This window comes from Oryx dammah, unplaced genomic scaffold, assembly GCF_014754425.2.
Source record: "Oryx dammah isolate SB20612 unplaced genomic scaffold, SCBI_Odam_1.1 HiC_scaffold_7, whole genome shotgun sequence".
Lineage (NCBI taxonomy): Eukaryota > Metazoa > Chordata > Mammalia > Artiodactyla > Bovidae > Oryx > Oryx dammah.
This window is the reverse complement of record NW_024070191.1, coordinates 25538363-25553178: the sequence shown is the minus strand read 5'-3', so window position 1 is coordinate 25553178 and position 14816 is coordinate 25538363. Positions and strand designations below refer to the sequence as shown.

The 14816-nt window shown below is 39.0% G+C and overlaps 1 protein-coding gene across 4 annotated transcripts in view; it reads left to right on the top strand.

Annotated features, from left to right (window-relative positions):
* GTF2E2 (general transcription factor IIE subunit 2) overlaps positions 1–14816 on the top strand; it is a 93226-nt gene that overhangs the window by 22245 nt on the left and 56165 nt on the right. For all 4 annotated transcript variants that reach the window (XR_005721458.1, XM_040242891.1, XM_040242892.1 and 1 more), the window contains exon 3: positions 733–824. Coding sequence is in view for 3 of the 4 variants with exons in the window: in XM_040242891.1 (XP_040098825.1) it covers positions 733–824 (92 nt within the window). In the remaining variant the exon portion in view is untranslated. The remainder of the gene's footprint in view (positions 1–732; positions 825–14816) is intronic.

Sequence of the window (14816 nt, the reverse complement as noted above, 5' to 3'; positions counted from 1 at the left end):
TGAATTTTTCACTCTTGCTACCTATGACCTGTAGAATGCATTTGTGATGCAATGGTAGCATTCGGATTTCTGCCTGTAAATATGCAACAGAATGGTATATGTTGTGAACCAAATGATCTATGTAAATTGCTCTTTGTATCATGCTGTCGTCATTTTAAAGTCTTCCTGTTTATACAGTAGTACTGCTTACATTTTTTATTCCAATATATCTCTGAAGTTGACTTTAAAATAGTTATGGGATCATACTTTTTATTAATTCCCATTGATCAATACCTATTTGTTTTATGTTGATAAGCAGAAATTGATGTACTTGGTGATAAATTGAACTTTTTATCCCTTAGAAGTAATCTACCCACTTCTCATGGTTTTAAGGTTGTTAGAAAAGCACTGTGGATCAGACTGTGATTTGTATTGTCCTCTTGTTTAAAAAACTGTACTTCTAATTTTGGAGGAAATCTAGTCAGACTTAAGGAAGGAGTGAGATAAAGGTGCTTATAAAAGAAATATATTTTAATGCTTTTGAAGGATTTGTACTTTGTTTCCATTCTCAGAAAATAGTTCCACACATGCAAAGATTTTGAATTTGTCACCAAAATTTCATAGGGTGGAGTTTTCTAGATATAAAAACTCAATAAATATTTTACCAGATTTAAAATCATCTTAGCTGCTTAAAAGTAGATAATCACATCTAATATGAAAATGTTGTAATTGTTTTTTGAACTTTATTTTCAGATCATAGCAATGGATCATTTAATTTGAAAGCTCTGTCAGGAAGCTCTGGATATAAGTTTGGCGTTCTGGCTAAGATTGTGAATTACATGAAGGTATGTACTTTTCTCAACCAACAAAAATTCTTTTGGTTTTGGGCAGAAGAAGGGGATTGGAATTTTCAGAAGTAAATTTGTATATACAAGTCAAAATTTATCAAATTGTATGTTTCAATATGTGGTTTACTGTATGCCTATTATACCTCAGCAAAACTGTAAAAAAATATTTAACGCTTCAAGGTTTTTACATTATAGCAAGTTAGCTTTGCAGTGAGTCATCTATTTTATTTACATTGCAGAGCGGTAGTTGAAGTACACAGTGTGAGCCCACCATTTCACTTAATAAAAGTGTGCTCAGGCAGTAGAGATAGCCACCTCTTAATTAGTCAATACCTGTTGGCAAAACCAATGAAAAAATGTGAATGATTTACAGGATCTTACTTCCATTGATGGTGAGAAGTGAAAAACACAACATAGTTCAGGGAGATGGTAGTTGTGGCCTTTCTACATCTTGGAGGGTGAAAATCAAGATTTACTGAGGGTCTTAGAAAAGCTTTGACTTCAAAAGAATTAGAATTTAATGTTTGATGGGAGATTTAGTATTTTTTGAAGTAGATTTTGAAGTTTTGATGATACAACATTTGGCTTTACTAAAAATTCTGAACCCTAATTTAGTGTATCAAAGTGAAATTTCATTTAGCTAAAATGGTTAAGTGATTTCAGATTTAATCTCTTTGTCTGCCAAACTCATATTCTGTTTAGTTACTACTTGCACCTCTTGAAAAAAAGTCACGGAAAATACTACTGATATATCTGTTATTTCGTGTTTTAGCTGTTTGTTCCTTAGTATATAAATCAGATTTATGTGAAGGCTTTTCTTTTGTAATTTAAGAGAACTTGGTATCTGTCTGGCTATATCTGAAATCTGTGGTTTGTATTTGATTTTTGGTAGAAATCTGTAATTTCCCATTATTGAGTAATATACTCTCATATTTAGGCATTCATCTTTCATTCCATCCATCCATTCCCCCACATGGTAAACACTTATTAAAACCTACTGTATCCTGTTAGGGGCAGCAGAGAATAAGATGGGTTACATAGCATTACCAGCTCTGTGAACATGAATTTGAGCAAACTCCAGGAGATACTGGAGGACAGAGAAGCCTGGTGTGCTGCAGTCCATGAGGTTGCAGAGTTGCACATGACTTTGCAGCTGAACAATACTATATGCTAATTATGGCACGAATAGTATGAACACCCAGATGAATGTATGCCCTTGAGGCTTGATAGCCTTTTGAGGGAGACTGACATTTAAGTCTCATGTTTTTGGTATCTTGCTAAAAGTTTTCATTTTATAGCTTTGTTAATCTAGAACAGCGATCTTAAAAGGGAAGTGAAGTTGCTCAGTCGTGTCCGACTCTTTGTGACCCCATGAACTGTAGCCTACCAAGCTCCTCTGTCCATGGATTCTCCAGGCAAGAGTACTAGAGTGGGTTGACATTTCCTTCTCCAGGGGATCTTCCTGACCCAGGGATCGAACCCAGGTCTCCCGCATTGCAGGCAGACGCTTTAACCTCTGAGCCACCAGGGAGCAATCTTAACATTTTTACTCAAATGTTCCCTGAAACAGTTTTGAAAAACTGTGTGTTCCTTTGCACATATTTAAATTGATAAGTATAATTTTTCAGCAGAATTTTTGTTTAAATGAAATATAGTCAACCCACTCCAGTATTCTTGCCTGATAGAGTCAGACACGACTAAGTGACTAACTTTTCACTTTCACAATTTGTATTAGTTTCAGGTGTATGACAAAGTGATTCAATGGGTTTCCCATTCTAGGGTACTGTAAGATACTGAATAAAGATCCCTGTGCTATACAGAAGGTCCTTGTTGTTTATCTGTTTTATATATAATAGTGTGTATCTGTTGACCTCAAACTCCTGTTACTCCCTGCCCACCTCCCCCCAACCCACTGTGTTCCCCTTTGGCAACCATAAGTTTGTTTTCTGTGTCTCAGTCTATTTCTGTTTTAACAAAAGTATACATAGTGACACAGGATGAAATTACTGGCATATTTTAATATTTTAAATAAAAAATAGCACTCTTAAATTTATCTTCGGGAATCTAAATGCCATTTTTCAAAAATATAAAAACAAACTTCAGTGGTTGGAAATTTTAATTATTTTCCCTTTCAGTTTGTGTGGTAGTTCTGTTACTCCTGCCGAATTTTATGCACATTTTACATATTTTAGTGTTCAGGAATCTTCTGTTGATCATCTATCAAACTCCTTTGTCATGGCACTATGTGTATACAATAAGGGATGTTTTCCCTATGACCATAAGACTTACATATTTTCTGGTTTGAGTTATAATTATTCTTACCACGTAGTTGCTTGGAATAACATAAATACATAAAAATTTTGATTAAAATGCACTTTTTATGTAATAATTATACAACAGAAATCCATTTTTAATGAAATAAATGGAGCTGTCTTTCTCCATTGGTTCTTGTATCTGGAGATAATATTTATTAATAGAATGAAATCAGGTTTGACATCAATTCCTGGTCTTATTTTGAGATTTTGTAGTGCTGAAAAATAAAAATGTTGATATAAATATGTTCATTCCAATAGAAATTTTGTGGTAGAAAACCTTCCAAGTTGTATGCCAAAAATCACACGGTGACTTATCAAGCATTTCTCAGTTGTTGAATGCAGAAGAATGGGAATCACCTAATTAGCCAAAGAATTTACCTTGTCTTCAACCATTTGTTCAGTTCTACAATGTATGTCAAAAAAGTTTTATAAGACTCAGTAAATAAGTGATTATATCAGTTTCCTCCTCTTCTCTGTTTAGGCACTTTTGTTAATCTCATATATTCAGAAGCAGTTGAAAAATAAAAATACTAGTTTCAACAGTTTTGCCAATGCAATTTTTAATGAAATATTTTTATGTTTATAAATATACCTTTGGCAAAGCTGTCATGTTGAAGGTTAAGCATATTCAATTTATGGAAATTTTTTCTTGGTTAACAAAACTAGTTTCCACCGTCAGCCCAACTGTATATATCAAACTTATTTTTTATCACTAAATATCTTTTACTGTTGTTTTGTTCAGTTGTTCAGTCGCCCAACACTTTGTGACCCCATGGGCTGTAGCACGCCAGGCTTACCTGTCTTTGACTGTCTCCCAGAGTTTACTCAAACTCATATCCATTGAGTCAGTGATGCCATCCAAGGATTTCATCCTCTGTCATCCCCTTCTCCTCTTGCCTTTGTCTTCACTAGCATCAGGGTTTCTCCAGTGAGTCGGCTGTTTGCATCAGGTGGCCAAAGTATTGGAGCTTCAGCTTCAGCATTCGTCCTTCCAATGAATATTCGGTGTTGATTTCCTTTAGAATTGACTGGTTTGATCTTGCCATCCAAGGAACTCTCAAGAGTCTTGTCCAGTGCCATAGTTCAAAAGCATTGGTTCTTTGGTGCTCAGCCTTCTTTATGGTCCAACTCTCATATCTCTACATGCCTACTGGAAAAACCATAGCTTTGACAACTTTGACTCTGTGTACCTTTGTCGACAAATCACTGCGGACAAGGACTGCAGCCATGAGATTAGATGCACCTTTAATCCATTGTCTAGGTTTGTCATAGCTTTTTTCCAAGGAGCAAGTGTCTTTTAATTTCATGGCTGGGTGACAAGTATCTTTTAATTTCATGGCTGCGGTCACCATCTGCAGTGATTTTGAAGCCTAAGAAAATAAAGGCTGTCACTATTTCCATTTCCCCCGCCATCTGTTGGCCATGAAGTGATGGGACTGGATACCATGATCTTAGTTTTTTGAATGTTGAGTTTTAAGCCAGGTTTTTCACTCTCTTCTTTCATCTTCATCAAGAGGCCCTTTAGTTCCTCTTCACTTCCTGCCATAAGGGTGGTGTCATCTGCTTATCTGAGGTTATTGATATTTCTCCCAGCAATCTTGATTCCAGCTTGTGCTCCATCCAGCCCAGCATTTTGCATGATGTACACAGCATATAAGTTAAATAAACAGGGTGAAAATATACAGCCTTGACATGCTCCTTTCCCAATTTGGAACCAGTCTGTTCCATGTCCGGTTCTAGCTGTTGTTTCTTGACCTGCATACAGATTTCTCAGGAGGCAGGTCAGGTGGTCTGGTATTCCCATCTCTTGAAGAATTTCCCACAGTTTGTTGTATCCACACAGACAAAGGCGTTAGCATAGTTAATGAAGCAGAAGTAGATGTTTTTCTGGAACTCTTGCTTTTTCTGTGATCCAGCAGATGCTGGCAATTTGATCTCTGGTTCTTCTGCCTTTTCTAAATCTAGCTTATATATCTGGAAGTTCTTAGTTCTCATACTGTTGAAATCTAGCTTAGACAGTTTTGAACATTACTTTGCTAGCATGTGAAATGAACACAATTGTGTGATAGTTTGAACATTCTTTAGCATTGCTCTTATTTGGAATTGGAATTAAAACTGACCTTTTCCAGTTCTGTGGCCACTGCTTTCCAAATTTGCTGGCATATTGAGTGCAGTAGTTTAACAGCACCATCTTTTAGGATTTGAAATAGCTCAGCAGGAATTCCATCACCTCCAGTAGCTTTGTTCATAGCAGTGCTTCCTAAGGTCCACTTGACTTCACATTCCAGGATGTCTGGCTCTAGGTGAGTGACCACACCTTCACGGTTATCTGGGTCATTAAGTCCTTTTCTGTACAGTTCTTCTGTGTATTCTCACTAACTTAATATCTTTTGCTTCTGTTAGGTCATACAGTTTCTGTCCTTTATTGTGCCCATCTTTGCGTGAAATGTTCCCTTGGTATCTCTAATTTTCTTGAAGAGAACTCTAGTTTTTCCCATTCTATTGTTTTCCTCTATTTCTTTGCATTGATCACTGAGAAAGGCTTTCTTACCTCTCCTTGCTGTTCTTTGGAACTCTGGATTCGAATGGGTATAACTTTCCTTTTCTCCTTTGCCTTTTACTTCTGTTCATTTTTCAGCTGTTTGTAAGGACTCCTCAGACAACCTGCCTTTTGGCCTTTTTATTGGGGATGGTTTTGATCACTGCCTCCTCTACAGTGTCACAGACCTCAGTCCATAGTTCTTCAGGCCCTCTATCAGATCTAATCTCTTGAATCTATTTGTCATTTCCACTGTGTAATTGTAAGGGATTTGATTTAGTACATACCTGAATGGCTAGTGGTTTTCCCTACTTTCTTCAATTTGAGCCTGAATTTTGCAATGAGGAGCTGATGATCTCAGCCACAGTCAGCTCCAGGTATTGTTTTTGCTGACTTTATAGAGTTTCTCCATCTATGTAAAGAACCTAGTCAGATTTTGGTACTGACCATTTGGTGATATCCATGTGTAGAGTCATCTCTTGGGTTTTTGCAAAAGGGTGTTTGCTCTGACCAACATGTTCTCTTGACAAAATTCTCTTAGTCTTTGCGCTGCTTCATTTTGTACTCTGAGGCCAAACTTACCTGTTATCCAGGTATCTCTTGACTTCCTACTTTTGCTTTCCAGTTCCCTATGATGCAAAGGACATCTTTTTTTTTTTTTTTTTTTTGGTGTTGGTTCCAGAAGGTCTTGCAGGTCTTCATGGAATCATTCAACTTCATTTTCTTTGGCATTAGTGGTTGGGGCATAGACTTGGATTACTGTGATACTGAATGGTTTGCCTTGAAACGAGATCATGCTGTCGGTTTTGAGACTGCATCCAAATACTGCATTTTAGACCCTTTCATTGACTGTGAGGGCTACACCATTTTTTCTAAGGGATTCTTGCCCAAGTAGTAGATATAATGGCCATCTAAATTAAATTCACCCATCCCCATCCATTTTAGTTCATTGATTCCTATAATGTCCATGTTCACTCTTGCCATCTCCTGTTTGACCACAACCAAACCTTGGATATGGACTTAACATTGATTTACCTTGATTCATGGACCTAACATTCCAGTTTCCTATGCAGTATTGTTCTTTATTGTATCAGAGTTTACTTTAATCACCAGACACATCCACAACTGTGTGTCATTTCCGCTTTGGCTCAGCCTCTTCATTCTTTCTGGAGCTATTTCTCTGTTCTTCTCCAGTAGCATATTGGTCATCTACTGACATGGGGGGGTTTCATCTTTCAGTGTCACAGCTTTTTCCCTTTTCATACAGTTCATGGGGTTCTCGAGGCAAGAATACTGAAGTGATTTGCCATTCCCCTCTCCAGTGAACCATGTTTTGTCAGAATTCTCCACCATGACCTGTCCATCTTGGGTGGCCCTATACGGCATGGCTTATAGTTTCATTAAGTTACACAAAGCTGTAATCCATGTGATCAGTTTGGCTAGTTTTCTGTGTTTATGGTTTTTATTGTCTCCCCTCTAATGGATGAGGATAAGAGGCTTGTGCAAGCTTCCTGATGGAAGGGACTGACTGACTGTGGGGATAACTGGGTTTTGCTCTGGTGGACAAAGCCTTGGTCAGTATATCCTCAATTCAGTTTTCTGCTGATGGGTGGGGCTGTATTCCCTCCCTTTAGTTTGGTCTGAAGCCTAATTATGGTAGGGGTAATGGCAGTATTGGCGACCTCTGACCTCTTCCAAAAAGACTTATGACAGCAAGTCAGTGTCCCTGACCCCAAGGCAGGCCACTGTCAACCCATGCCTCCTCCAGAGACTCCCAAACACTCACAGCCAAGTCTGGCTCAGTCTCTTGTGGGGTCACTGCTCCTTTCTCCTGGGTCCTGGTGAGCAGACCATTATGTTTGTGCCCACCAAGAGTCTCTGTTTCCCCAGCCCTGTGCAAGTTCTATATCAAGTTCTGCTGACCTTCAAAGTCAGATTCCCTGGAGATTCTCAGTCCCTTCGTTGGATCCCCAGGTTGGGAAGTCTGCTTTGGGACCTAGAACTTTTGCAACAGTGCGAGAACTTTTTTGGTATACTTGTTCTGCAGTTTGCTTCCTGGCGGCTCTATATTTATAGGGACTAATGGTGACGTCCTCCAAGAGGACTTATGCCACATGTCACGCCTCCCAGGACTGCTGCTGTCAGAGCCCCTGTCCCCATGGCAGGCCACTGCTGACCCATGCCTCCGCAGGAGACTCTGAAACACCCACAGGCAGGTCTGGCTCAGTCTCTTGTCGGGGTCACTGCTTCTTTCCCTGGTTCTGGTGCGGACAAGGTTTTGTTTGTAACATCCAAGCATCTCTGGCGGGTATGAGGTATTTGATTTTAAATGTGATTGTGTCCCTCCTGCCATCTTGCTGTGGCTTCTTCTTTGCCCTTGGACATAGTGTATCTTTTTTTTGGTGGATTACAACATTCTCCTCTTGAAGATTGTGCAGGAGCTAGTTGAGATTTTGGTGTTCTCACAGGAAAAGATGAGCGTCATCTTCTAAGGTCTAATGCTTTTACGATTAAGTTTGAATAAACAGATGAATATTTTAAGTAATAATTGCTGAGAAATATAGTATGGAATGAATACTAACAGTTTCTACTAAGGTAGTTGAGTTTAAAATTACATGCATAAGAAGAATGAATTTGTTCATTTTTATAATAATTAAAAAAATAAATATGTGGTTTGCCATCATGTTACATTGCATTGTTAAAAATGAAGTAATCAAATGTTTATGAAGCAAGGATGTGTTAAATCATGTTACTCTTTTTCTAAATGTGTGTGTTTGTATCTTCTAATCTCTAATATTCAGCCTTTAGTTATAAATAAAGGGGGACTGGTTCAGAAATAACTGTAAATTTTAGTTTGGGGTGATTAATGAAGGAGAAGGATACTTTTGCTGAAAACGAATTGGGTTTATAACTAGCTATGACTTATTTTTTCAATAGGAGGTAGAAATATTAAATATTAAAAAGATGTAATGAGAATTGACTAATTAGAATAAAAATTTTATGGTATAGTTTGATTGAGTAGGTTTTAACTACCACATTGTATAATGCACACTCAAGCTAAAACAGTTCATATGTGGTTTTTGTCTGTGCATTTTATGTAGCGTAATTTAAACATTTTGGTAGTCCCAGAAAATATTTGTTACATTTAAAAGAATCAACCTCCTTTACTGATTTTTCTCCAGTTCTTCAAATGTGCTTTTCCTTCAAGCTAATAAATATTCAAGGAATGGATTTTAAGAATTACTGAAGAGATTACTTATCTGAAAATACTTGACAAAAGTTTACTTTTATCATTAGAGGTTTCTCATCAATGGTTCCTTTCCTTGGAGATTCTCCCCTGAAAGCAATGCGTTGTTGGACAGTATGGCATGAACATGGGGTGTGTGGAGATGGAAGAGACAGAATTATTGAAAGGTTTGGCTCTCAATTGCCCACAAACTGCAATTCATCAGAATTCAGAATTTAGAATGTCCTAGCAAGTCAAGCTGGTTTTAGAAAAGGCAGAGGAACCAGAGATCAAATTGCCAACATCTGCTGGATCATGGAAAAAGCAAGAGAGTTCCAGAAAAACAACTATTTCTGCTTTATTGACTATGCCAAAGCCTTTGACTGTGTGGATCACAATAAACTGTGGAAAATTCTGAAAGAGATGGGAATACCAGACCACCTGACCTGCCTCTTGAGAAACCTATATGCAGGTCAGGAAGCAACAGTTAGAATTGGACGTGGAACAACAGACTGGTTCCAAATAGGAAAAGGAGTACGTCAAGGCTGTATATTGTCCCCCTGCTTATTTAACTTCCACGCAGAGTACATTGTGAGAAACGCTAGGCTGGAAGAAACAGAAGCTGGAATCAAGATTGCTGGGAGAAATATCAATAACCTCAGATATGCAGATGACACCACCCTTATGCAGAAAGTGAAAAGGAACTAAAAAGCCTTTGATGAAAGTGAAAGAGGAGAGTGGAAAAAGTTGGCTTAAAGCTCAACATTCAGAAAACTAAGATCATGGCATCTGGTCCCATCACTTTATGGGAAATAGATGGGGAAACAGTGGAAACAGTGTCAGACTTTATTTTTGGGGGTTCCAAAATCACTGCAGATGGTGACTGCAGCCATGAAATTAAAAGACGCTTACTCCTTGGAAGAAAAGTTATGACCAACCTAGATAGCATATTGAAAAGCAGAGACATTACTTTGCCAACAAAGGTCTGTCTAGTCAAGGCTATGGTTTTTCCTGTGGTCATGTATGGATGTGAGAGTTGGACTGTGAAGAAGGCTGAGTGCCAAAGAATTGATGCTTTTGAACTGTGGTGTTGGAGAAGACTCTTGAGAGTCCCTTGGACTGCAAGGAGATCCAACCAGTCCATTCTGAAGATCAGCCCTGGGATTTCTTTGGAAGGAATGATGCTAAAGCTGAAACTCCAGTACTTTGGCCACCTCATGCCAAGAGTTGAGTCATTGGAAAAGACTCTGATGCTGGGAGGGATTGGGGGCAGGAGGAGAAGGGGACGACAGAGGATGAGATGGCTGATGGCATCACTGCCTCGATGGACATGAGTCTGAGTGAACTCCAGGAGTTGGTGATGGACAGGGAGGCCTGGCGTGCTGCAATTCATGGGGTCACAAAGAGCCGGACACGACTGAGCAACTGAACTGAGCAAGGGTCCTATTTTTAACTGTCAGAAAAATATTTTGGACGGGAAGAAACCAGAAGCCCTCAGTATAGTGGATAATTTATGATACTTCAATTATCATTTATGAAGGCTTACCCCAAACAGTGCTTTTTTTTTTTTTTTTTTTGACTTCAGTTCCTGGAGTTTAATTATACTTTTAGGCAACGCATTATAAATTCTGGGTGGAGATGAAAGTTATAAACTTTTTTTTTCCTTTTTTTTTTTTAGTAAAAAGGTAGCTCTCTTTTGAAAGGGAAAGAGTACATATGAACAATGATCTGTAAACTCTTTTTTGAAAAGTCTTCAACTCTGAAGAGCTGATAAAGCCAAGAACTTTGCTGCTGCTGCTGCTAAGTTGCTTCAATTGTGTCTGACTCTGTGCGACCCCATAGACGGCGGCCCACCAGGCTCACCTGTCCCTGGGATTCTCCAGGCAAGAACACTGGAGTGGGTTGCCATTTCCTTCTCCAATGCATGAAAGTGAAAAGTGAAAGGGAAGTCGCTCAGTCATGTCTGACTCTTAGCGACCCCATGGACTGCAGCCCACCAGGCTCCTCCGTCCGTGGGATTTTCCAGGCAAGAGTACTGGAGTGAGGTTCCATTGCCTTCTCTGCAAAAACTTAGAAAGCAAAAAAGACAACACAAAATGCTCCTCATAGTTTATTCATTCACTGATGGAAGAGCTCTCTTTAATTGCTTGATGAGAATTAAGTAGAAATTATAGGGAGAAGGTTCAGTGGACACCATTAGCTCCATATGGGACACTGTTCTAGTTCTCAGATGGCAAGTTAATGGTGCACTTTGTTTTTGATCGAAAGATTTTTCTCTTGATCTCATTATATTACCCCTTTAGGTGGTTGTACTTTAGTTATGTAAAACATGTTGAAAGCAGTGTGGTTTAGCCTAGCTCAGTGGTTCTCAAAGTGTCGTTCTCTAACCAGTGGCATCAGCATCTCCTGGGGATTTGTAAGAAGTGCATATTCTTGGGCCCTTTCCTGGGTCTACTGAGCTGAAATTCTGGGGGTGCAGCTCGGCAATCTGGGTTTTCACAAGCCCTTCAGGTGATTCTGATTCACACTGACCGTTGAGAACCACTGGGCTAGGTTCTGTCTGAATTAATTCAGACAGTCATATTTGAATCTCAAAACTCTGAAGTTCAGAGAAATTAAATGACCGACTCATAGACACAGCTTTGGTTGACAGCAAGGTTGGGTCAAGAACCTGGATTTATTTACAGTTTTAAGTGAATTTAAATTATAGACCAGTATCTGTCATAAATACAGGTGTAAAAATCCTTAAAAAGATAGGAACAATCCAAATCCACTTATATTTAAGAAGTATAATATGTCATGATGAAGTTGAGTTTACTTTTAAGAATGTTAGAGTTTTTACTATTTGGAAATCAGTCAGTGTGAGTCATATTAACAGAACAAATAAGAAAAATCTTAGGATCATTTTAGATACAGAAAATGCTTCTGATAAAAGCTGACACCCGTTTATGATAAACACTTGTAACAAGTCAGTAATAGAAGCAGAGTTCCTTAGGAAAATAGAATGGCCTTTCTCAATCTTGCTACTCTGAAAAAAGCCTTGAAATAATTTTTAGGTCTCAGGGAACTCTTATTAAAAAATTGTTACAGCTACAGCTCATGTAATTAACTTTAAGTTGTGACTATCATAGCCAATAATAATTGTTCACATAAGTAGAGAATGCGAGTTTCTTTGTATATATTTTGCTCTATTTATTAGCCTACTCTTTTCATGTGTGTGAGGTTCCTCCTCTCCAGAAAGGATACCAACTCTAATGCAAGTCGGTGGTATAGGTAAACTTCAGTTTTTTCTTTAATTTCTGAAAGTTAGTTTGTTTTTGGCTGTGCTGGGTCTTCATTGCTGCTCGGGCTTTTCTCTAGTTGCAGCAAGCGGGGGCTGTTCTCTAGTGGTGATGCGCAGGCTTCTCGCTGCCGTGACTCTCTTGTGGAGCGTGGGTTCTCGGATGCGAGGGCTTCAGGAGTTGTGGCTCCCAGGCTGTAGAGCACAGGCTCAGTAGTTGTGGCACACGGGCTTGGTTGCTCCACAGCCTGTGGGGTCTTCTCAGATCAGGGATCAAATCCATTGAGCCACCAGGGAAGCTCCTTTAATTTTTTTTTTTTTTTTTAACCTTACCCAGGTAGGCAGTTTACTTGTTCACAAATGAGCAGACGAGCCAGAGAAAGAAAGAGTCCTTCAGCCAGGCATACTTTTTCATTGAAAGGGAGGGAAAATATGGTTTGATTTTTGTCATGTCGTCCTTCTCCATCTACATTTCAGTAACGCTTGAGACTTGGTGACATCCTTCCTCGTTCTCAAGCCCAAATAGCAGGATTTCCTTTTGCTACATGATTTTTCCAAAGATTCTGTTTTCTTTTGAAAATCAGAAGCCACTGTAGGTCAGAACATTTTTTTCTAGAGTCTTGCAGAAACTTGTTCAACTGGTTCATATTATAAAAAAAAAAAAAGTCTGCAAAGAAAGCTGGCTTCTGCAGTCCTTTTTCATCTTCAGAGCACTCAGTGAAGTATGGTCTCCTATTTTCTTGAAAGCACTTCTGTAACTCACCTGTCAGCTTAAATGTTCTTTGAGAGAAATCTGCTAAGCCACTGGATTTCTGTATGCAGCAGGAGATTTCTGTGCCCAAGTGTACTGGTCTTTGTGTAATAAAGCAGACCATTTTTGTACCATTATTTAAGACATTTTTCATTTCCAAAGGTTTTTTGATACTGGTACCTCTCTGAAGAAATCAGTGTGTTGTGATAACATCATTATTTATATATGTGTGTGTGTGTTTGTTTTTAAACAAGAGAGGTAAAACCTTGTATTGAGCCAGCCATTGATCGGACACATCAATGAGAATACCAGCACGGTTCCTCCAGGACAGACCTTTGTTTCCAGATATAAGGACACCACTTAAATGTCCTTCTCTTTGCTTGTTCATGGTTGTTCTTTGCAGTAGCAAAGTTTTTCTTGAAATTCACCATCACTTAAAAACTTTACAGATGTTACTTCATGACATTTATTGGTGAAATCTGTTGGTTTGTCAGCCTAGATAGACAAGCTGTTGTTTCTCAGTTTATTAAATATGCCTCAGCAGCATCATGTGATGTTTCATCAGTTCGTTGACTTAAACTGTTTGATACGTTTCAGTTTCTCATAATATGCATTTTATTCACTGTCATTTGATACGATGGCGTTATTAGGGTTCCTGCTAGCAGTGGGATATCCCTTGATCCCCCTTTTCTGGGTAATAAGTTTTACTGTAACGAGCTTCCTGAGCCTTTTCACTCAATGTAGCTTTTTTAAATGGAACTTTTACTCTGTTTGGTTTGAGATTTCCAATAGCTATTTAAAATGGTGAGTACCTTGACTTTTCCAGTGCCTGTTACTTCCGCTTAAGTGTCTTTTCAGTTTTGCTGGAACCGTTATAAGTTGTTTGCCATAGTGGTGAATTATGGAATAGGACTCTGTGGATTATCAGGCCATGTAAAATGCATTGGTTACTAGCTCTCACTGTAATGTTAGGCTCTTTTGGTATTTCTTGTTGCACTGGTGCAGTGAAATGGCTTAGAAGATTATAGTTCTACCAACCAAATGATTAGAGAGGCCTCCCTGCTGGCTCAGTAGTAAAGAGTCCATCTGCCAGTGCAGAAGACACAGGTGCAATCCCTGGGTTGGGAAGATCCCCTTTAGAAGGAAATGGCACCCCACTCCGGTATCCTTGCCTGGGAAATCCCATGGATAGAGGAGCCTGGTGTGCTGTGGTCCATGGGATCACAAAGGGTCGAACACAATGGAGCGACTAAAGAATAACAACAACCTGATTAGGATTGTTCATGGGCTTAGGCTTACATTCTTCTATCACAGATCTCACCTTCAGAAATCATCACAGTGAACTGTTGGACATGTTTATAAAACAGTCTCTAATAAAGGATAAAACAGCAAGTAATACTAACTTTGCAAAAAATGTCTCAAAAAATGTGACAGTTCACAGAATTTTACTTTTATTACTACACGGTCATGTTGTACAACATTTACAACAGCAGATCAGAAGGAGGCAGTTGAGTCTCAGTATGGAAGATTCCTTGTTGAGAATTGCCCCCAAATTTCCTGTTAGACAAGCAGAGCTGCTTTTTTGCTCCTGTAAGTCATTTTTTAAATCACAATTTCTTATGGTACACCTAGTGACATCTTATGGATCTCTAGATTTCTGTGGAACAGTGATGGGGGAACCTTGTAATGGGGGAGCGGTGATGGAAACTTCATGCATGCTAAGTCTCATCAGTCATGTCCGACTCTTTGCAACCCCATTGGACTGTAGCCCACCAGGCTCCCCTGTCCATGGGATTCTCCAGGCAAGAATACTGGAGTGGGTTGCCATGCCCTTCTCCAGGGGATCTTCCTGACCCAGGGATTGAACCGGTGTCTCCT